The sequence below is a fragment of the Nicotiana sylvestris genome, chromosome 7 (genome assembly GCF_000393655.2).
Source record: "Nicotiana sylvestris chromosome 7, ASM39365v2, whole genome shotgun sequence".
Classification (NCBI taxonomy): Eukaryota; Viridiplantae; Streptophyta; class Magnoliopsida; order Solanales; family Solanaceae; genus Nicotiana; species Nicotiana sylvestris.
Window position 1 is genome coordinate 60,155,488 of NC_091063.1, and position 21,676 is coordinate 60,177,163.

The 21,676-nt window shown below is 43.1% G+C and overlaps 1 protein-coding gene across 1 annotated transcript; it reads right to left on the reverse strand.

The window, feature by feature from the left end:
- Positions 1-792: 792 nt before the first annotated feature.
- On the reverse strand, positions 793-4,476 carry LOC104214919 (uncharacterized). Its single transcript, XM_070151646.1, has 3 exons — positions 3,055-4,476; positions 1,474-1,828; positions 793-1,073 (listed from the first exon to the last, which is right to left on the reverse strand). The coding sequence occupies exons 1-3, from the start codon at positions 4,474-4,476 to the stop codon at positions 793-795; spliced, it is 2,058 nt and encodes a 685-aa protein (XP_070007747.1).
- Between the last annotated feature and the right edge of the window lie 17,200 nt (positions 4,477-21,676).

Consider the following 21,676-nt stretch of genomic DNA (forward strand, 5'->3'; position numbering starts at 1 on the left):
TTGGCACCAAGAACTCTTAAATTACTTAACAAAATTTTCTGGGGCTTTACATTCTCCTCCGCTTAGGATCATTCGTCCTTGAATGAGAACCAAGGTTCACTCATTAGCCATCCTTATGTAAATCGACAGCTCCGAATTTGGCTAACTCCTTAAATTTCCGAAAATTTCGCCAGAGTTTCCTTTGTAACTAGGCCTATCCACTTGTCAGAGGACCCCAGATACATATCCTAACAGCATATACATGTTCCATAGACATAACATAACTTGTACAACACCAACCATGGACGCATAGGCAACATATATAACCAAAATGGAATAGTTTAACATAGATCAAATCAAAAGATAAGAGTTTATAGGAACCAAATGCATAAAAGCTATTACATGACTATTCAAACAAATGTGGTACTTCTTTCTCATTTCTTCCTCGGCTTCCCAAGTGGCTTCCTCAACCTGCTGGTTCCGCCATAACACTTTTACGGAGGTAATTTCCTTATTTCTCAATTTTCGGACTTGCCTATCAAGAATGGCAATTGGAATTTCTTCATAAGATAGTTCTTCATTAACCTCAATAGCTTCAATTGGCACAATAGCAGATGGATCTCCCACTACCTTCTTCAACATAGACACATGGAAGACCGGATGTACCAACAACATCTCGGGTGGAAGCTCGAGTTTGTATGCCACCTGACCAATCCTCTGAATGATTCTATACGGTCCGACATACCTCAGACTTAATTTCCCTTTCTTCCCAAATTGCATGATGCCCTTCATGAGGGAAACCTTCAAAAATACCTAATCACCTTCTTTGAAATCCAAATCTCTGCGACGAATGTCCGAATAAGACTTTTGGCGACTCTGAGCAGTTTTCAACCTCCCCTTAATAATCTTGACTTTCTCCATGGCCTGATGCACAAGGTCTGGCCCTATTAATTCTGATTCTCCAACCTCAAACCACTCAATGGGAGACCTACATCTCCTATCATATAGTGCCTCGAATGGTGCCATCTGGATACCAGCATGAAAGTTGTTGTTGTAAGCAAATTCTATGAGTGGCAAATGGTCATCCCAACTACCTTTGAAATCAAGAGTACAATCACGCAACATGTCCTAAAGCGTCTGAATAGTCCGCTCTGCTTGCCCGTCAGTTTGAGGATGGAAAGTTGTGCTAAGACTGCGTACCCAAACCTTGCTGAAATTTCTTTTAAAAGTTGGTAGTGAACTGAGCCCCTCGATCTGAAATGATTGAGACTGGAGTGCCATGCAACCTGACTATTTCTTTGATATAAAACTGAGCATATTGTTCCGCTATGTCAGTAGATTTAACTGGCAAGAAGTGTGCTGATTTCGTGAGTCGATCCACGATCACCCAAATTGAGTCGAACTTGCGCGGAGTGCGCGGAAACCCTACCAAAAAATCCATGTTGATCATCTCCCATTTCCATATTGGAATTTCTATGCTTTGAGCCAATTCACCAGGTCTTTGATGTTCGACCTTCACTTGCTGACAGTTCGGACATCTAGCCACAAAGTTCGCCATATCCCTTTTCATGTCATTCCACCAATAAATTTCCCTGAGATCATGATACATTTTCGTAGAACCTGGGTGCATGGAGTACCTGGAAGTGTGAGCTTCTGCCATGATCCTCTCCCAAAGACCGTTAATATTCGGAACACATAGGCGATCTTGGTACTGTAGGGTACCATCATTCATGCCAAAGGAAAAAGTTGTGGTCTTGTGTTTATGAATCCTCTCTTTCAGTTGCGCTAACAATGGATCGTTGAATTGCTTCTCTTTCACCTCTGCCACGAGCGATGATTCAGCCCTATTCTGCACAGTTACCCCTCCTTCATTAGAGTCCGTAAGGCGAACTCCCAAATTAGCTAACTGGTGAACCTCCCTGGCCAACGACCTCTGATATGCCTCCAAATGAGCCAAACTTCCCATGGATTTTCGACTAAAAGCATCTGCCACAACATTGGTCTTTCCCGAGTGATAGAGAATATCAATGTCATAGTCCTTGAGTAACTCTAGCCATCTTCTTTATATGAGATTCAACTCCTTCTGCTTGAAAATATATTGAAGGCTCTTATGGTCCGTAAATACATCCACATGCACCCCATAAAAATGATGTCGCCAAATCTTTAGTGCAAACACCACTGCTGCAAGCTCTAAGTTATGGGTTGGATAGTTCTTTTCATGGTTCTTGAGTTGCCTAGAAGCATAGGCTATAACCTTGTCGTGTTGCATTAACACACACCCAAGCTCGATCCTTGAAGCGTCGCAATACACCACAAATCCCTCTGTACTCTCTGGCAGGGTTAATACCGGCGTTGTAGTCAGTCTTGATTTCAATTCTTGGAAACTCCTTTCACAAGCATCGGACTATTGGAATTTGACTGCTTTCTAGGTCAATTTAGTCAATGGAGAGGCAAGAGTAGAAAACCCCTCCACAAATCTCCTATAGTACCCAGCCAAACCTAAGAAACTACGAATCTCTATTGGAGTGGTAGGTCTGGGCCAATTCCTCACTGCCACAATCTTTTGAGGATCAACCATAATTCCTTCCCTGGAGACGACATGACCCAAGAACGCGATAGATTCAAGCCAAAATTCGCATTTCGAAAATTTTGCATATAGTTGATGTTGCTGAAGAGCCTGCAGAACTACCCTAAGATGGTTGGCATGGTTTTTCGACTTTGAGAATATACAAGAATATCGTCAATGAATATTATCACAAAGGAGTCTAGAAAAAGCTTGAAGACTCGATTCATAAGATCCATGAAAGCAGCCGGGGCATTTGTTAGCCCAAAAGACATCACCATAAATTCAAAGTGCCCATACCGAGTCCTGAAAGCTATTTTTGGAATATCCTGCTCCCTTATCTTCAATTGATAATACCCAGAACGCAAGTCAATTTTTGAGAAACACGTAGCACCTTGAAATTGATCAAACAAGTCATCTATCCTTAGTAGAGGATATTTATTTTTGATTGTGACCTTGTTGAGTTGCCGGTAGTCAATACACATCCGCAGCGACCCATATTTCTTTCTTACAAACAAGATCGGTGTGCCCCACGACGACACACTCGGCTGGATGAAACCCTTTTCTAGTAAATCCTTCAATTGTTCCTTTAGCTCTTTCAGTTCTGCCGGTGCCATTCTGTAAGGTGGAATTGATATAGGTTGCGTGCCTGGCATCACATCGATCCCAAAATCAATCTCCTTGTCTGGCAGAATCCTAGGGAGCTCATCTGGAAAGACACCCGAAAATTCATTCACAACTGATACAGACTCAAGGCTAGGCACCTCGGCATTGGTGTCCGCAACCCGAACTAAATGATAGATACACCCCTTCTTGATCATCTTCGCGGCCTTAAGGTATGAAATAAACCGACCTTTAGGCACTACATTATCTCTCTTCCACTCAACAACGGGCTCATTAGGAAACTCAAGCCTTATGGTTCTAGTCCGACAATCAAGTTTGGCAAAGCATGAATAAAGCCAATCCATTCCCATTATTACATCAAAATCGACTATCCCTAATTCAATAAGATCGGTTGTGGTATCCCTACCCCGTACCATAACAACACAACCTCTATAGACTTGAGCAGCCGTAATAGACTCGCCCACTGGAGTAGACACCAAAAATGGCTCATGAAGCTGATCCGGTTCTATCCCAAATTCCATAGCAACAAAAGGGGTAACATAGGACAAGGTGGAACCGGGGTCAATAAGTGCATACACATCATGAGATTGGACAGTCAGAATACCTGTAACAACATCTGGAGAAGCATCTGCAGTCTGGAGACCACTCATAGCATAGAACCGGCTGGGTCCTCTTGAACTTTGCGCACCACCCCTAGCTATACCACGCCCTGCGGGTGCTGGGGCACTTCGAGCTGGAGAGGGGGCTGAGTTTGTAGCAGCTGCTGGACTGGATGACTGTGATGTGCCCCTACCCGCTCCTTGGCGGTATGTATGACAATGCCTCTGAATGTGGCCCCTCATCCCGCATCCATAACATACGGGTAACTCCAAGTAGCAAACCCCTGAGTACATCTTCCCGCACTTGGGGCATGGAGACCTCTGCTGCTGCTGGGATCTCTCTCCTAATCGACCCCGCTGATAGGATCCTCTGTTGCCTTGACTGGGCCTGAAACGACTCCACTGTTGCTGCTGGCTAGGCCCTGATGGTGGTGCACTGGCTGAAGACTGTGCTACAGACTGGGACGGCCCTGATGATCCTCCCCTGAAAGTTGATCTTCCCCTACCGAATGACTCACCCATGTTTCCCGTAGATCGGGTCTTTCTATTACCCTCTCTCTCCATTCTTTTCTTCAGTTTACGATTCTCTATGGCCTGATCAAATGCCACCATCTTCCCATAATTCATGTCAGAATTCAATGCAGCTGTAGAAGCCTTATTAATAGTGAAAGTATTTAGGCCCTGAACAAACCTACACACCCTTGCCTCCATTGTGGGCAACATATGAATGGCATATTTAGACAGGCGAGCAAACTCCATATGGTACTCCCACACACTTCTGCTACCCTACTTTAGATTCTCAAACTCTGCTGTACGGGTGCCCTTGTCTCGGCAGGCAGGAAATGATCTATAAAGGCATCAGCAAACTCGCTCCACCTCGCCGGAGGGCTCCCTTCCTCACGGGAATCTTCCCACAACTCAAACCAGTAATATACCACCCCTTTCAAATGGTAGGCAGCCAACTCTACTCCCTCTGTCTCAGTTTCACGCATAATTCTGAGGGTCTTATGCATCTCATCAATAAAATCCTGAGGGTCTTCTTCTGGATTGGCACCCGTAAATACTGGAGGGTCTAACTGAAGAAATCTGTTCACCCTGGAACTGGTGGAATCCCCTTGCTGGATGGATGAACTAGGCACAACATTTGACCTCTAGGCTTGAGAGGCCACTAGTTGGGTCAACATCTGAATAGCTCCCCTAAGATCCTCATCAGAAATACCAGAACTGGAAGTTGGGGCTAGAGGTGGAATAGGAGTATCAATGGGAGGGATAGTAGTACCATCCGTAGGTGTAGGAACCGGGATAGTCTGCTCTGGAATAGAAGAACCAGGCAGGGTGATAGCAGGGCTACTACCCTCACCCTCAGTGTCAAGCAATGAATTACCAGTCACTCCTGAGGTGGAATTGGCTTCTTGGCTAGTTCTCACTTTCTTCTTAGGTGCCATTTACTGAAAGATAGGACAATGCACTAATTACAGAGGGAATAGTTTCATATCAAGTTGTACCGCACGATCCAGAATATCAAAGAAGGGTGTTATTCCTAAATGCCCAAGTAGCCTCCAACTTATAGATGTGGTCGACTATACACCGATAAAAAGTACTCTACTAGGCACGGCTCCGAGACATCCTAGGACACCTTAAAACCTTAGGCTCTGATACCAAGTTTGTCACGCCCCAACCTCGGGAGGCGCGACTGGCGCTCAATCGAGCGAACCAACTGAGCAAGCCTTATCAAACACTACCCATCCACCTCAATATGAATAAGGAAATCATGCTTTCATTTATTTAGACAGGGAAAGATAGTGCATTCAACATTTTAGTTCATTTTATATCACAACACTAAATCATAGTTAAGTGTCCAAGATTCTATACAGTTATAGTTTAAAAGAAAGAAAGAGTACAAGGTTACAACATGGTTCATTGACCTATCCAATACCCGTACATAACCCACACAAACGTCTACGGAGCCTCTAAGGATACAAAAGACAGGGATAACAACGCCGGCAACAAGGCCCCGGCTATACCTCAAAATGGATATCTATAACAAAAGGTGTACAACATGACCCCTTGAAGGAGGAAGGGGCTCACCAAGATTTTGAGAAAAGGACGCTCTGCTACACACGATCAGCACTGTCTACTATGGAGCCACCTACATTCATTTAAAAATGTAGCGTCCCCGACAAAAGGGACGCTAGTACCATGGAATAGTACTAGTATGTATAACTAAACACCATCCTGTTAGAAAGAACAACTATACAAGAGTAAAGAGGAAATCTTATAGACAACAAAGTATCAAATAAGCACCATGCCATCAATATAAGGAGGCTCACATGATTTTCACATAGTTCTTGCAATTTTGGATTGGAGCATCCCACACTATTGCATCATTATCCATATTACCACCACTTCTGTGAGCGGAGTCCGATCACGGACTGATCGGCTAAGCCGTCTCCCCGAGATGTTACCATTATTTCGTTCACACTTTCCAGTTTCAATCATCAATACATTACCACCATGTGTATATATATGTCATGACGTTCGATCACGGCCCGATCGGCTAAGCCGTCTCCCCGAGACGTTACCATTTTCTGTTATTCATCTCACACCAATCTTTGGCTACACATGTATTAGTTTACCGGCACTTGGGGCCACAATTTCCACATTTCATAACTCACGTTTCACATTGTTCCCATTTCCAACATTTACCTTGCCACTTAAAGTCATAGGCATATAAAAAAGCAATTTAAGTCATAAGCATAGAAGGAAATTCATCAAGTTTGGCATATTAGTTCCAAAGTAACTTTGGCATGACAACTAGGCATTTAGCACACAAATCATGTTCTCCACACATATTCCATTTACAAGAATAGCACATTAAACACATGAAGAAGTACTTACCACATACATTTTTACAACATCAATTCACTTAACATAACAAGCATTGCATCAATCACGTTTCGAACTTACAACATTTACACGGGCACCATGGAAGCTCAATTTCTAAGAGAAGGAGATTTTAGCCATACATACCTTGTTTAAGCTTTCCTTACGTTACTACGATGTTTCGGAAATTCTAGCAGTCCCAATCTACTTGAGACATGACAAAATTGAACACAAATTAGGAAGGCATTCCTGGTTTCAGCTCATTTGAGCATTTTATCAAATACTAGTTGAGCATCTTGATTTCAAATCTCTTTTACAAGATTTACTTCATTCCCCAACCCAATCTTTACTTATTTATGTTCAACATTCTTCCTACAAACCTAATTTGTACATGCATGTATACATAATACTATTACACCCAAGAATCATACCTCAATAACCCATCTTACAATCTCTACAATAGCAATACAACCTAGGTTAGGAACCTTGACTTCCAATCGCCATCCCATGAGTTTTAACGTATATATCATACATAAATAATCACCATAGGGTAGTTAGAGATGATAGACATACTTCTTGTAATAAGAATCTTGAGAATCCCCACTTGTAGTGTTCTTGATCAATTTAGGGATTTGAATGGGAATCTATGGGTTTTCAATATCAATCCTTGTTAGTATAAGTGTTTAGGAGTAGTAATAAACTCAAAATACTCCAAAAACATTACCTTGGATCACAAGAGGGAAGTATGGGACGGATTCCCCTTGATAGAGCAAGCCCTAGCTCAAAAAAATGACTTAGAGACTCTCCATACCCGGTCTTGGGGTATTTATGGGGCTGTTAGGCGTGCGACCATGGTCAAACCGCACCCGGGATGCAGTGGCCACGCTCTTACCGCGGTCTGGCCATGCTTAGAGGCAGAAATTATCAGTTTTCCCGCGGTCGCGCTGCGGATACGCATCTGACACAGGTCCGGTAAAATGGTCATAACTTTCTCTATACACCTCCAAATGACAAACGGTTTAGTGCGTTGGAAACTAGACTCAAAATGTTTTAATTTGATAGGTTGTGCACACAACACCTTATATAACTGGAGATATGATTGTCCAAAGTGAGGTCTTGTGCGTACTCATTCACAACTTTAGTCCATTATGAAATTTTCCAACTTGGCTTAGACTTAGGCCTCTCCTTAGACCCCAAATCACTTATAATATAACTTATACGCTTATTAACATATCCAATTGATATCCATTATATCATGAATCCTCATTTTCATGCGAGATAAAACAATTAGCCTACCTTAGCACTACGAACTCTTAAATTACTTAGCAAAATTTTCTGGGGCTTTACACGGGGCCTCTTGTCCGATCCATGACTACCTCCCTGTGACAGAACCGTCTCCACTCTCCTAGCCACATTGGCCACCTCCTGGAAAGATATCTCACTCCCAGTCTCCCTAGCTATCTGAAGACAAATCGGATGAATAAGTCCATTAATGAACCTCCTAACCCTCTCTCTCTCTCTCTCTCGGTGGGAAGTATAATAAGAGCATGATGAGCCAAGTCAATGAATCTGGTCTCATACTGGGTAACAGTCATAGAACCCTGCTGGAGGTGCTCAAACTACCTCCGATAGGCCTCTCTTTGAGTGATGGGGAGAAATTTCTCCAGAAATAGCTGCGTAAACTGCTCCCAAGTCAAGGCTGGCGGTCCGGCTGATCTGGCTAAACAATAATCTTTCCACCAAGTCTTGGCGGATCCAGATAAGCGAAAAGTAGCAAAATCGGCCCCATTGGTCTCAACTATCCCCATGTTCCTAAGAACCTCGTGAGGATCCTCAGTAGATGCACCGCTGAAAGTAGTAGTGAAGATCTTGGTGAACCTATCCAACTTTCACAAAGCATCGGCAGACATAGCCGCTCCATCATCGGTCTGAGCTACCACGCCCGGCTGAACTGCTCCAACTAGCTGAACCGCTAGAGTCTGAATCTAGGGAGCTACCTGCTCCAGAGTGCGAGTAGCAGGAGTTTGGGCTCCTCCTCCAGCCTGAGAGACGGCTGGTGCTACAGGAAGCAAGCCTGCTCGGATGACACTCTCCATGAGGCCCACTAGACGGACCAGAGCATCCTGAAGAACTGTGGTAGCAATAAACCCCTCTAGGACCTGAGCTGGGCCCACCGGAATAGCTGGGGCCGGAACCTCATCATCAAAATCAACCTGAGGCTCCGCCGCTGGTGCTGCTACTCGGGGCTGAGCTCTGCCCCTACCTCGGCCTCTAGCACGGCCTCGCCCTCGCCCTCTACCCCTTATGGAAGCTGCTGTTGGGGGCTCGGGCTGCTGGTCAGTGGATGAGGAAGCACATGTTCTCGCCATCTGCGAAAGAACAGAGTAGAAATTTAATTAGCATTGAGGAACCAAACCGTACGATAAGAAAGAATAAATGTGAAGTTTTTCCTAACTTTGTAGCCTCTGGGAATAAATACAGACGTCTCCGTACTGATCCCTCAGAATCTACTAAACTTGTTTGTGAACTGTGAGACCCATGTAACCTACAGCTCTGATACCAACTTGTCGCGAGCCCGGATTTTCCACCCTCGGGAGTCATGATGGCACCTACTAATATGAGCTAGGCAAGCCAAACCTTTGATCTAATTACCTCATTAACTGATTATTTCTTTAAAACAAATATAAGGCGATAATATGAAAATAACGGAACTTTAAATAATTAAGTGGAAGATAACAATTCAATATCTGAAATTTGCATCTATTACAACTCTTAAAACCTAAAGCACCCAAAACCCGGTGTCATAGTGTCACAGACGGTCTAAGATACATACAAAGTCTGAAGAAAATGACAATACACTATTTCTGAATAAAAGGAAAATGAAATAGGAAACAGGAATAGATGAGACGCCAGGGCCTGCGGACGCCTGCAGGTCTACCATGGATCTCCGCGTGGACTGAAGATAGCCTCTACACTACGGTCCAAAAGCTGCTCCGGGATCTGCACATAGTGCAAAGTGTAGTATCAGCACAACCGACCCCATCTGCTGGTAAGTGTCTAGCCTAACCTCGGCGAAGTAGTGACGAGATTAGGACCAGACTACCAAATAAACCTGTGCAGTTATATAATATACAACGAAAAGTAAAGCAGAATAAACAAATAAAGATGGGAAGGGGAAACATGCTTCGGGGGAAACAGGTAAAACAGAATATCAAGAGAACTATAAAGGAATCAAAATCCAACCACTAACAAGAATAAGAAAAACAAAGGCAGATTTTACTTTCTTTTCTCATCTTGTTGCAGGCATGCAACCCGATCCCATTTCCTGTATCTCGTGGCAGGTGTGTCACCCGCTCCCATTTCATGTATCTCGTGGCAGGCATGACACCCGCTCCCATTTCATTTATCTTGTGGCAGGCGTGCCACCCGCTTCCATTTTATTTATCTCGTGGCAGGCATGCCACCCGCTCCTATTTTATTTATCTCATGGCAGGCATGCCACCCGCTCCCATTTCATTTATCTCGAGGCAAGCATACCATCTGCTCCCATTTCATCTATCTCTTGGGAGGCATATCACCCGTTCCCATTTCATTACATCTCGTGATAGGCGTACCACCCGCTCCCATTTGATTACATCTTGTGCTAGGCATACCACCCGCTCCCATTTCATTATATCTCGGGGTAGGCGTACCACTCGCTCCCATTTCATTGTATCTTGTGGTAGGCATACCACACGCTCCCATTTTATTGTATCTTGTGGTAGGCATACCACCCGCTCCCATTTCATTATATCTTATGGTAGGCGTACCACCCACTCCCATTTCATTATATCTTGTGGTAGACGCACCACCCGCTCCCAGTTACAATACAACAATAACCATAAGGAATCACGGCAAGGGAACAAGAGCAATATAGCAACTTCCCGGCAAGGGAACAATGATATTTCAACAACATCTCGGCAAGGGAACAATAATATCAAACAAACATCCCGGAAAGGGAACAATACCATCAAAACAAACATCCATGCAAGGGAACAATAGTATCAAAACAAACATCCCGACAAGGGAACAATACTATCAGAACAAACATACCGACAAGGGATCATTAATATCAAAAAAACATCCCGGCAAGGGAGCAATGGTGATAATAACATATGAAGTGCAATAAACTATAACAGAGTCATAACAATTATAATACAAGACTTATGGGCATGCGTGACATCAACGTATAGATACTCGTCACCATGCTTATATGTCGTACTCCACAATTAACATAAAGCAAATAAGACACACTCCTAATCCCTCAAGCTAAGGTTAGACCAAACACTTATCTTGACACCACGAACACAATTCACGATTCAACTATAGCTTTACCCCTTGATTCCACCACCAATTCGCTCCTATCTAGTCACAAGTTACTTAATTACGTCAATAAACGCTAAATGAATCAACTCCAATGCATGAAAATGAATTTTTTAAAGTTTTACCTAAAAAGTCAAAAATCGCCCCCGAGCCCAGATGGTCAAAACCCGATTACCCATTCCCCCACGAACCCAAATATATAAATTTATTTTGAAATCGGACCTCAAATCGAGGTTCAAATCCCCAATTTTTGAAAAACCTAGGTTCTACACAAAACACCCAATTTCCCCCATGAAAATCATTGATTTTAAGTTGAAATCATGTTAAAAGATGTTAATGATTGAAAGAAATGAGTTAAAATTAACTTACAATGGATTTGGAAGAAGAGTTGTTCTTGGAAAATCGCTCAAAAGAGCTTGTGTTTTGAAAAGATGTGAAAAATGAGTTTAAAATCATCTAAGTATAAAGTTGTAGGTGCGAACAATTGCGAACCCCGACCTCTGCTAGCTTGGGAATTGCGAAACAGGGCTCGCATTTGCGAACCCTTCAGGGAAAACTGGACTTTCGCATTTGCGATCAACATGTCACATTTGCGACTTGGAAATTGCGACCACAACATCGCATTTGCGATCACCGGCCAAATGAAAAACTTCGCAATTGCGAAGATAATCTCGCATTTGCGAGAGAGAGCTGGCTTGTGCTTTCTTCGCAATTGCGACAAGCCGCTCGCATTTGCGATAGCACATTTGCGAGCCAGGCTTCACAAATACGAAGCGTGCAGGCCTGCTATGCACAGCTGAAAACCTGCAATTTTCTAAGTTAAAAATGCACCCCGTGGCCTATCCAAAACTCACCCAAGTCCTCGGGGCTCCAACCCAAATATACACACAACCTCAAAAATATCCTATGAACTTATTCGTGTAATAAAATCGCCAAAATAACATCATGAACATCGAATTAAACCTCAAGATCAATGAAATTTCTCAAAACTTCTTTAAACATCAAATTTTGCATTTAAGGTCCGAATCACGTCAAACGGATTCCGTTTCTTACCAAACTTCACAAAATTATCTTAAATCATATATAAGACCTGTACCGGGCGCCGAAACTAAAATACGGGCCCAATACCAATACATTCTAATCAAAATTCTTTTCCAAACCTTATGAACAATTTCAGAAAATAATTTTCTTCAAAAATTTATTTCTTGGGATTGGGACCTCGGAATTCGATTTCGGGCATACGCCTAAGTCCCACATTTTCCTACGGACCCTGCGGGACTATCACACCTCCTTTTTCCGCCCCGCGAGGGGACAAGGGAGTTTTTTTCAATTAAAGGACAATCGAAACGGGATTTGTTTATTTATTTCAGAGTCGCCACTTGGGAGGTTTTAGGGTGTCCCAAGTCACCAATTTTAATCCCGAATCGAGGAAAAGAATGACTCTATATTATAGTCTGCGTACCAGAAATCCGGATAAGGAATTCTGTTAACCCGGGAGAAGGTGTTAGGCATTCCCGAGTTCCATGGTTCTAGCACGGTCGCTCAACTGTTATATTTGGCTTATTTATCTGATTTTAAATACAATATGAACTTATGTGCAAATTTTATCTTTTAACCGCTTTATTATTATTGTTTTTACAAGAATGTGAACGTCGCTTAAAACATATGTCTTTGGACTGCGTCACATGAAATGCGCCCACAATCCGGAACATATTTTATTTGACGTTTTGGGATTTGGATTTGGGTCGCATGAAATGCGCACCCAAGTTTAAGAAAGCAGATTATTAAACACGCACCTAAAGAGACTATCGTGTTATTATTTTGGGGAAGGCCGTGAAATTCGCTAAACGACCCTCCTGAATTCTAAGTAATTTTAAACAAGTATTTACTGAGGGCCCCGCAATTTGTATTTTTATTCGGCGAGGCTCATCTCATTCTTATTTTTTAAAGAATTTGCAACGTCATGGAAATGCATCTCGGGCCACGCCACAATCAATGCGCCCGTGACTAGAGACATATTTCGACTCCGTTGAGATTTGGATTTGGGTCACATAAATGTGCACCCGAGTTTAGGGAGATAACATTATTAAAGGCGCGTCTAAAGCAACTAGCGCATTATTATTTTGGGGTAGGGCCGTGAAATTTACTAAACGGCCCGTCCCGGAATCTAAGTATTTAATACATATGTTTTAGAGGGCCCCGCAGCTTGTATTTTTATTCGGCGAGGCTCGTCTCATTTTTTATTTTATTTATTTTTTCTTTTAGAAACAGGACAAAGCTAAAATAACTACGTTTTCTGCTACTTCGCGAGATCATAGGTTATAAATTGAACTTATTTGATGAAGTTGAGTATTTTTCCGCGGAATTAAAATTGCTACCATAATTTCAACATTACTACCACATGTATAAACAACTATTAAAACAAACTAAATAATTAACACCTTTCAGAATATGTGCAAACCCCTATTACGACAAATATTTGGATAACAACAATTTAAACATGAAGAAACAAAATGTCAAGTAGCTACTTAAAAATAACGAAACAACGGAAAAGACATTCACGGCCAAATTTCAATACCATACGGAGTTAATTATCAAAAATAGCATTTCGCAATCATCATGTATATATGTCTCGCGCAATTTCGCGTACTATCCGCATGAACTAGGATTGTATTTCTACCAACACCTATACATATAACTAAACAGCAAACATGGAGGACACGGGCAGAGATAACCTACTTGAGATTAACGTCCGATGCGTTGGACCTGCGACGAAACCTCGGACAACAACCTCGACGTACCGGAACTCGACGAACCAAAGTCGACCTCGACGGAAAACAGAAAACTCGGCCAAACAGGATCGCAGCAAACCACAGCTGCTCGCGAAATATGAAACAACGTCGACAGCAGTAAGGTTGACGCGATGGGGGGCTGCTGACGGGCGTTTGGACGGTGTCGACGCGAGGAGGGTGAAGCAGAAAAAGGGGTCGTTTGGATGCGAGGAAGGAGCAGCTGTGCGTTGTTTGCCGGGCTGGGGGATAGGGACAGTGACGACGCAGCTACTGGTTTGGGTAACAATGGTGGTTCACGGTGAGAGGGTGTCGACGAAAGGTTGCTGGTGCTTCAAACGTTGGGGGGTGCGACTGGTTATGGCTGGAGGTGGAGAAGTCTGTTTGGTGGTGGTGTTAGGGTGGTGTTTGGGGCAGTGGTCGACGGGCAATGATGGAGGACTGCCGGTGGTTGTAGGCGATGGGGAAGGCGCCGGTGGAGGGAGCTGGGCGTCGCGACTGGTTTTGCTTGGTGTTTGGACATGGTCGATGATGGAGTAGGGGTTTCGACCGGGGGAGTCACTGGTTTACGTTTTGGCTTTCTTCTTCTTTTTTAAGAAGAAGGATGAACAGTGCCTCAGGTTTTTCAAATCTGTCCCCCTTTCAAAATGTTTCATCCGTATTTTGTAATGGGTTTGCCCAAAAAAATGAGCCCACGCGTGGTGGGGTTCGAGATTTGTGTCCCCCACGCGTGGTGGGGTTCCCCATGTGTCCTGGACTCGGTTTATTATGGGCTAGGTCCGAAATTAGGCCTAAAACCGGGTAGTTTGAACCCGAATATTATTCTTTTGCCCGGACCCGAGAAATAGGAAAACGTTGCTTAACTAGTCCTATGTAAGCAAAATAACTACCAAAAATAAGACTAGTATTTAAACAAAACTATATCTTTTTTAATTTTGAATATTTTTCAAGATTTAAAATAGCTACAAAATATTAATAAAACTATTTTTTGTAATTTTTGTAAATATTAAGATAAAATATGAAGTAGTATTTTTTGTATTTTTCAAAGTTAAAATGACTATAAAATATTAATAAAACTATTTTTTGTAATTTTCGTTTTTTAATAAAGACAAAATATAAAGTTATATTTTTTTTGTATTTTTCCAAAATTAAAACGACTACAAAACATTAATAGAATTATATTTTTTTGTAATTTTCGAATTTATATAAAGTACCAAAATAAAGTACAATTTTTTGTATTTTTCAAGTTTATGAGAAATACATAAACTAAAATTTATATATATATTTTTGTGATTTTTCTTTTTGCAACGAAATAAAGTAAAATAGTTAAAATGACTATACTAGACCCAATTTCACATATTCACGCTAAAAATGTGAAAATCCTCGGGGAGGGTCAAAAATCACGTGCTTACAGCTGCCCCTCTTTGACTGGAAACACGAAGAGTTTTCCGACAAAGAACGACTAGACGTGTTTTTGACCCAACCATTATTTGGAGGGGACTACACTACGGAAAGGAAAGGAATGTGACCGAGCCCTGGTATCTGAGCTGCCTACATATCCTTGGTTATACAGGAATCAGGCCCCGTGTAGTTCGGAAATGAGAGAGATGGTAGAGTGTACCGAGGTGAGGAGCCGATCGAGGTGCCGTTCCGTTGAGGTTCCGGTCCGCGGTCCTGTCGTTACAACAAAAAATGAAGACTGAAAAAGACTAACTAAGCCTATCAGCTACTAGTTACAGGGATTCCTATCTGTAAGTCTTCTGAAACTTGGTCTTGAGTCTTGAATGGTGCTTCATACAGACTTCAGATTTGAACCTTGATACTGCTAGTTGTAGGTGCTAGTTCTTGAGCGGACCACATCTGTTCTCCACTTCCGTACCTTGGGTTCTTTTCCCCTCTTGTTTTCTTGTTGTCTTTTTTGACCAGCCTTTTGTGAATGCTGGGGATTTTTATTGCTTCCTGCTGGGGATTCCTGTTGTATTCCTCTGCTTCATTGATTCTAAGTGTGCTCCTTTCTCATATGAGCGGGCTTTTGACTTCAATACTTCAATTGTATTCCCTTATTCTCCAGGTGGGTGCCTGATTTCTATTTCTTTTATCCTTGTTCTCCATGTGGACGCCTGATTTCTTCCTTCCTTTGTCCTTATTCTCCCGGTGGACGCCTGATTACTTCTTTTCTTTGTCCTTGTTCTCCAGGTGGACGCCTGATTTCTATTTTTCTTTGTCCTTGTTCTCCAGGTGGACGCCTGATTTCTTCTTTTCTTTGTCCTTGTTCTCCAGGTGGACGCCTGATTTCTTCCTTCCTTTGTCCTTATTCTCCAGGTGGACGCCTGATTACTTCTTTTCTTTGTCCTTGTTCTCCAGGTGGACGCCTGATTTCTATTTTTCTTTGTCCTTGTTCTCCAGGTGGACGCCTGATTTCTTCTTTTCTTTGTCCTTATTCTCCCGGTGGACGCCTGATTACTTCTTTTCTTTGTCCTACAACAAACTCCGTTCTACAGGCGGGTCTCCTATTGGTAAGATTAAACTTAGGAAGTGCGTCTCCTATGGTGAAACTAAACTGAGGAAGTGCGTCTCCTATTGGTAATGACATGCCTGCATTTATACTTGTGGGCGACCTAGAATATGGAATGAACAGACAAAATGTATTCCCGCATTATACTGGTGGGCGACCTAGAACTTAAAAGTATTCCCGCATTATACTGGTGGGCGACCTAGAACTTAAATGTATTCCCGCATTTTACTGGTGGGCGACCTAGAACTTAAATGTATTCCCGCATTTTACTGGTGGGCGACCTAGAACTTAAATGTATTCCCGCATTTTACTGGTGGGCGACCTAGAACTTAAAAGTATTCCCGCATTATACTGGTGGGCGACCTAGAACTTAAAAGTATTCCCGCATTATACTGGTGGGCGACCTAGAACTTAAAAGTATTCCCGCATTATACTGGTGGGCGACCTAGAACTTAAATGTATTCCCGCATTATACTGGTGGGCGACCTAGAACTTAAAAGTATTCCCGCATTTTACTGGTGGGCGACCTAGAACTTAAATGTATTCCCGCATTATACTGGTGGGCGACCTAGAACTTAAAAGTATTCCCGCATTTTACTGGTGGGCGACCTAGAACTTAAAAGTATTCCCGCATTATACTGGTGGACGACCTAGAACTTAAAAGTATTCCCGCATTATACTGGTGGGCGACCTAGAACTTAAATGTATTCCCGCATTATACTGGTGGGCGACCTAGAACTTAAAAGTATTCCCGCATTATACTGGTGGGCGACCTAGAACTTAAAAGTATTCCCGCATTATACTGGTGGGCGACCTAGAACTTAAATGTATTCCCGCATTATACTGGTGGGCGACCTAGAACTTAAATGTATTCCCGCATTATACTGGTGGGCGACCTAGAACTTAAATGTATTCCCGCATTATATTGGTGGGCGACCTAGAACTTAAAAGTATTCCCGCATTTTACTGGTGGGCGACCTAGAACTTAAATGTATTCCCGCATTTTACTGGTGGGCGACCTAGAACTTAAATGTATTCCCGCATTATACTGGTGGGCGACCTAGAACTTAAATGTATTCCCGCATTATACTGGTGGGCGACCTAGAACTTAAAAGTATTCCCGCATTTTACTGGTGGGCGACCTAGAACTTAAATGTATTCCCGCATTATACTGGTGGGCGACCTAGAACTTAAAAGTATTCCCGCATTTTACTGGTGGGCGACCTAGAACTTAAAAGTATTCCCGCATTTTACTGGTGGGCGACCTAGAACTTAAATGTATTTGAAATTGTTTCCCCGTTCTTCCGAGAAAATTTTGACAATCGGTAGAAAATTTTCTGCCCCGGTTTTTGGTGACTTCCCTGGCGTTGCCTCTCGCTGCCATCATCAATCCTTTGTTTTCCTGCAGCAGACAAAAGGATTTAATTAGTTTTAATCGTGGTGGTAGAGGGTGCCTTTCCGGCGGATGATTTTTCCTCTCTTCCCCTTTTCTTGCTCTATGTCCCCATAATTGGTTAGTGGACAAAATTGCCTGCTGGGGGTCTCTAGCCTGCTGGGGCTGGTTTTCAATTTGTTCCCTTTTCTGCTTTCTCTTTAAGCACATGCTGTGGGAATCTGCTTTTACTCCTGAAACCATTCCCTTTGGAGCTTACTTCCTCCAAAACTGCGAGACACGATTATTGCATTGTCTAGGGCCGGCTTTTAAGACTGTTTGTGTTATCCTGCATTGGATGAACTCCCCTTCGGTCTCTGGTAGTAAGCTTTGAAAAATCCTTTTCAAGACAAATTTTTAGGAAGAGGAAATAAAAGATAGAAAAGGAGCAAATCTTTCTGGACCAATATCTGGTGGGAGAAGAAACTCAGAAGAACTTATCTGGAGGACATGACTGGTCCTCGTGATCATGTCGTGCACCATAGATTCCCGACCCAGTCTATTTGTATCAATCAATTTGCCTGATGGTCTAACTTGCTGGGGATGATAAATGAGTGTCCATTTCGTTGCGAATGTGGTAGCTTTTGTTGATTTGTCTTGTCGCCTCATAGTGCCCTTCGAGGGGTTTTCACTAATGAGACTCTCTCTTTTCTCTCATCTCCCGGCGCCTTATGGTGCCTGTGAAGGTTTTCACCAATAAGACTCTCTCATTTCATATCATCTCCCGGCACCTTATGGTGCCTGTGAAGGTTTTCACCAATAAGACTCTCTCATTTCATATTCCTCATCTTACATCGCCTCTCGGTGCCTGTGAAGGTTTTCACCGATAAGACTCTCTCCTTTTATTTCTTTCGAGGAATCGGGGTGTTGTAGATACGACCCTCTCTTCTGGAGATTCCTTTGATCATCGATTCATTCCCAATCTTACGATCCTCTTCTTTGCTGGGGATCGGTGTATTATTCTCGGTCTTATTTGCCTGACTTGGCATCTCTTGGACATTGATCGGGAGGTCTTTTGGACGTTGATGTTGGTTTTGGTGTGGGGTTAAAGAAAGGCTATAAAAATGAAAATAATTTGATGGGTGATGTGCTACAACTTTTGGAATCAAACCTTTGTTGGAACTTAAAACATAACCTCTGCCCCAGTTTTCTTGCTTGGGGAATTTATTTTTTTACACTTATGTTGCGCTATGTGCGTTACGCACACTGTGCCTATTATGCACACTATGTACATTATGCATCCTATATTCGCTATGATGCATACTATGACCGAGCCGTGAGGCGCCTACGTATCCTCTTTGAGGAATCAGGTCAAACGTAGTTCCCACGGTTTTGCATTTCTTATGATTTTATCTTCTTTTCTTTTTCCTTCTTTTCATCATCATTTTTTTTTCATTAGTGATTCCAAAAGAGGGGTATGAAAGAATAACTTAAGGCTCAAAGGGGGAAGCAAGGGTTAAAAAGTGTTTGGATAGAAGAAAGAATTGCCTCTGTCATCCCATTATCCACTAAATGCCAAATACAAACAAACGAACCAATAATTGCTATAATTAAAGAAATTACGCATAATATCTCTTGACTGCATCAGAATTGATAGCCATGTCGACACATCTCCCCTCGACATCTGTCAAACACAAAGCACCGTTGGACAATACTCTGGTCACGATATAAGGCCCTTGCCAATTTGGGGCGAATTTGCCTTTTGCCTCGACCTGATGTGGGAGGATCTTCTTCAATACCTGCTGCCCTACTTCAAACTTCCTGGGGCGCACCTTCTTATTATATGTTCTTGCCATTCTCTTCTGGTACAGCTGACCATGGCACACTGCTGCCAATCTTTTCTCATCTATCAGGCTCAACTGTTCCAATCGAGCTTTGACCCATTCATCATCATTAATCCCAGCTTCAGCGACAATTCGGAGGGACGGAATTTTGACTTCCGCTGGTATTACGGCCTCAGTTCCGTACACCAACAAATAAGGAGTTGTGCCTATGGAAGTTCGGACGGTAGTGCGGTAACCCAACAAAGCAAAGGGTAATCTCTCGTGTCATTGTCTGGACCCTTCCACCATTTTTCGCAGTATCTTCTTGATATTCTTATTGGCTGTTTCGACTGCTCCATTCGCCTTGGGACGATATGGGGTGGAATTGCGGTGTGTAATCTTGAATTGTTGGCATACCTCTCTCATCAAGCTGCTATTAAGATTCGCACCGTTATCGGTGATGATCACTTTTGGGATCCCAAATCTGCAGATGATATGGGAATGAACAAAGTCCACCACTGCCTTTTTGGTTACCGATTTGAAGGTTTTAGCCTCAACCCATTTGGTGAAGTAATCAATGGTCACTAGAATGAACCTATGACCGTTGGATGTTGACGGCTCGATGGGCCCAATGACATCCATTCCCCATGCCACAAACGGCCAGGGTGCTGACATCGTATGTAACTCTGTTGGCGGAGACTGAATCAAATCTCCATGTATCTGGCACTGATGGCATTTCCTCACGAAAGTGATACAGTCGTGTTCCATGGTGAGCCAATAACACCCTGTTTGAAGGATCTTTCTTGCCAATACATATCCGCTCATGTGTGGCCCACAAACTCCAGCATGTACCTCTGCCATAACCGTCGTTGCTTGACTGGCATCTATGCATCTCAACAATCCCAAATCCGGGGTTCTTTTGTACAATACTCCTCCACTGAGGAAGAAACCATTCGACAAACGCCGAAGGGCTCTTTTTTGGTCTCCAGAGGCATGTTCTGGATATATCCCCATTCTGAGGTATTCCTTGATATCATGAAACCAGGGTTCGCCATCTGCTTCTTCTTCTATGGCATTGCAGTAGGCGTGCTGATCACGGACCTGGATGTGTAGAGGATCAACATACATTTTGTCAGGGTGGTGCAGCATTGATGCTAAGGTGGCCAAGGCATCCGCAACCTCATTGTGAACTCTCGGGATGTGTTTGAACTTCACCGATCGAAATTGCTTGCTCAGATCATGCAAGCATTGTCGGTATGGTATGAGCTTTAGATCTCGTGTTTCCCATTCACCCTGAATTTGATGTACCAAGAGGTCCGAGTCTCCCAAGACCAAGACGTCTTGGACATCCATGTCAGCAGCCAAGCGCAGACCCAGAATGCAAGCCTCATACTCGGCCATATTGTTGGTGCAATAGAAGCGTAGTTGAGCCGTAACAGGATAATGCCGTCCTGTTTCAGAAATGAGTACTGCTCCTATTCCAACCCCTTTCGCGTTTGCAGCTCCATCGAAGAAAAGCTTCCAACCCGGTTCCTCAGGCAATTCCAACTCATTTGTATGCATTACCTCTTCGTCAGGAAAATACGTTCTTAAGGGCTCGTATTTTTCATCAACGGGATTCTCTGCCAAATGGTCTGCCAGCGCCTGGGCTTTCATGGCCGTCCTCGTTACATAGACGATATCAAACTCTGTGAGCAGAATTTGCCATTTTGCCAACCTTCCCGTGGGCATAGGTTTCTGAAAGATATACTTCAATGGGTCCAAGCGGGATATGAGATAAGTAGTATACGAAGACAGGTAGTGTTTCAACTTCTGAGCTACCCAAGTTAGGGCGCAACATGTTTTCTCGAGTTGAGTGTACTTGACCTCATGTACTGTGAATTTCTTGCTAAGATAGTAGATGGCTTGCTCCTTCCTTCCTGTGTCATCATGTTGCCCCAATACACAACCAAATGAATTTTCCAAGACCGTCAGGTAAAGAATTAGGGGCTTCCCGGGCTTAGGCGGGACCAATACGGGTGGATTAGACAGATACCCTTTGATTTGGTCGAAAGCCTCCTGACACTCTGCCGTCCAACCTACCGCAGCATCCTTTCTCAGTAGCCGAAATATGGGCTCACAAGTTGCTGTGAGTTGAGCGATGAACCTGCTGATGTAATTGAGTCTA

What these genes read in the sequence shown, in the direction of transcription:
- LOC104214919 (XM_070151646.1), bottom strand. Translation starts at nt 4,476, where the DNA reads ATGGAGGCAAGGGTGTGTAGGTTTGTTCAGGGCCTAAATACTTTCACT. An exon ending in GGGGCACACCGATCTTGTTT is followed by an intron (nt 1,829 to 3,054) that starts GTAAGAAAGAAA and finishes GTAACTGTGCAG; the next exon opens with AATAGGGCTGAATCATCGCT. An exon ending in GGTCGAACATCAAAGACCTG is followed by an intron (nt 1,074 to 1,473) that starts GTGAATTGGCTC and finishes TTGATTTCAAAG; the next exon opens with GTAGTTGGGATGACCATTTG.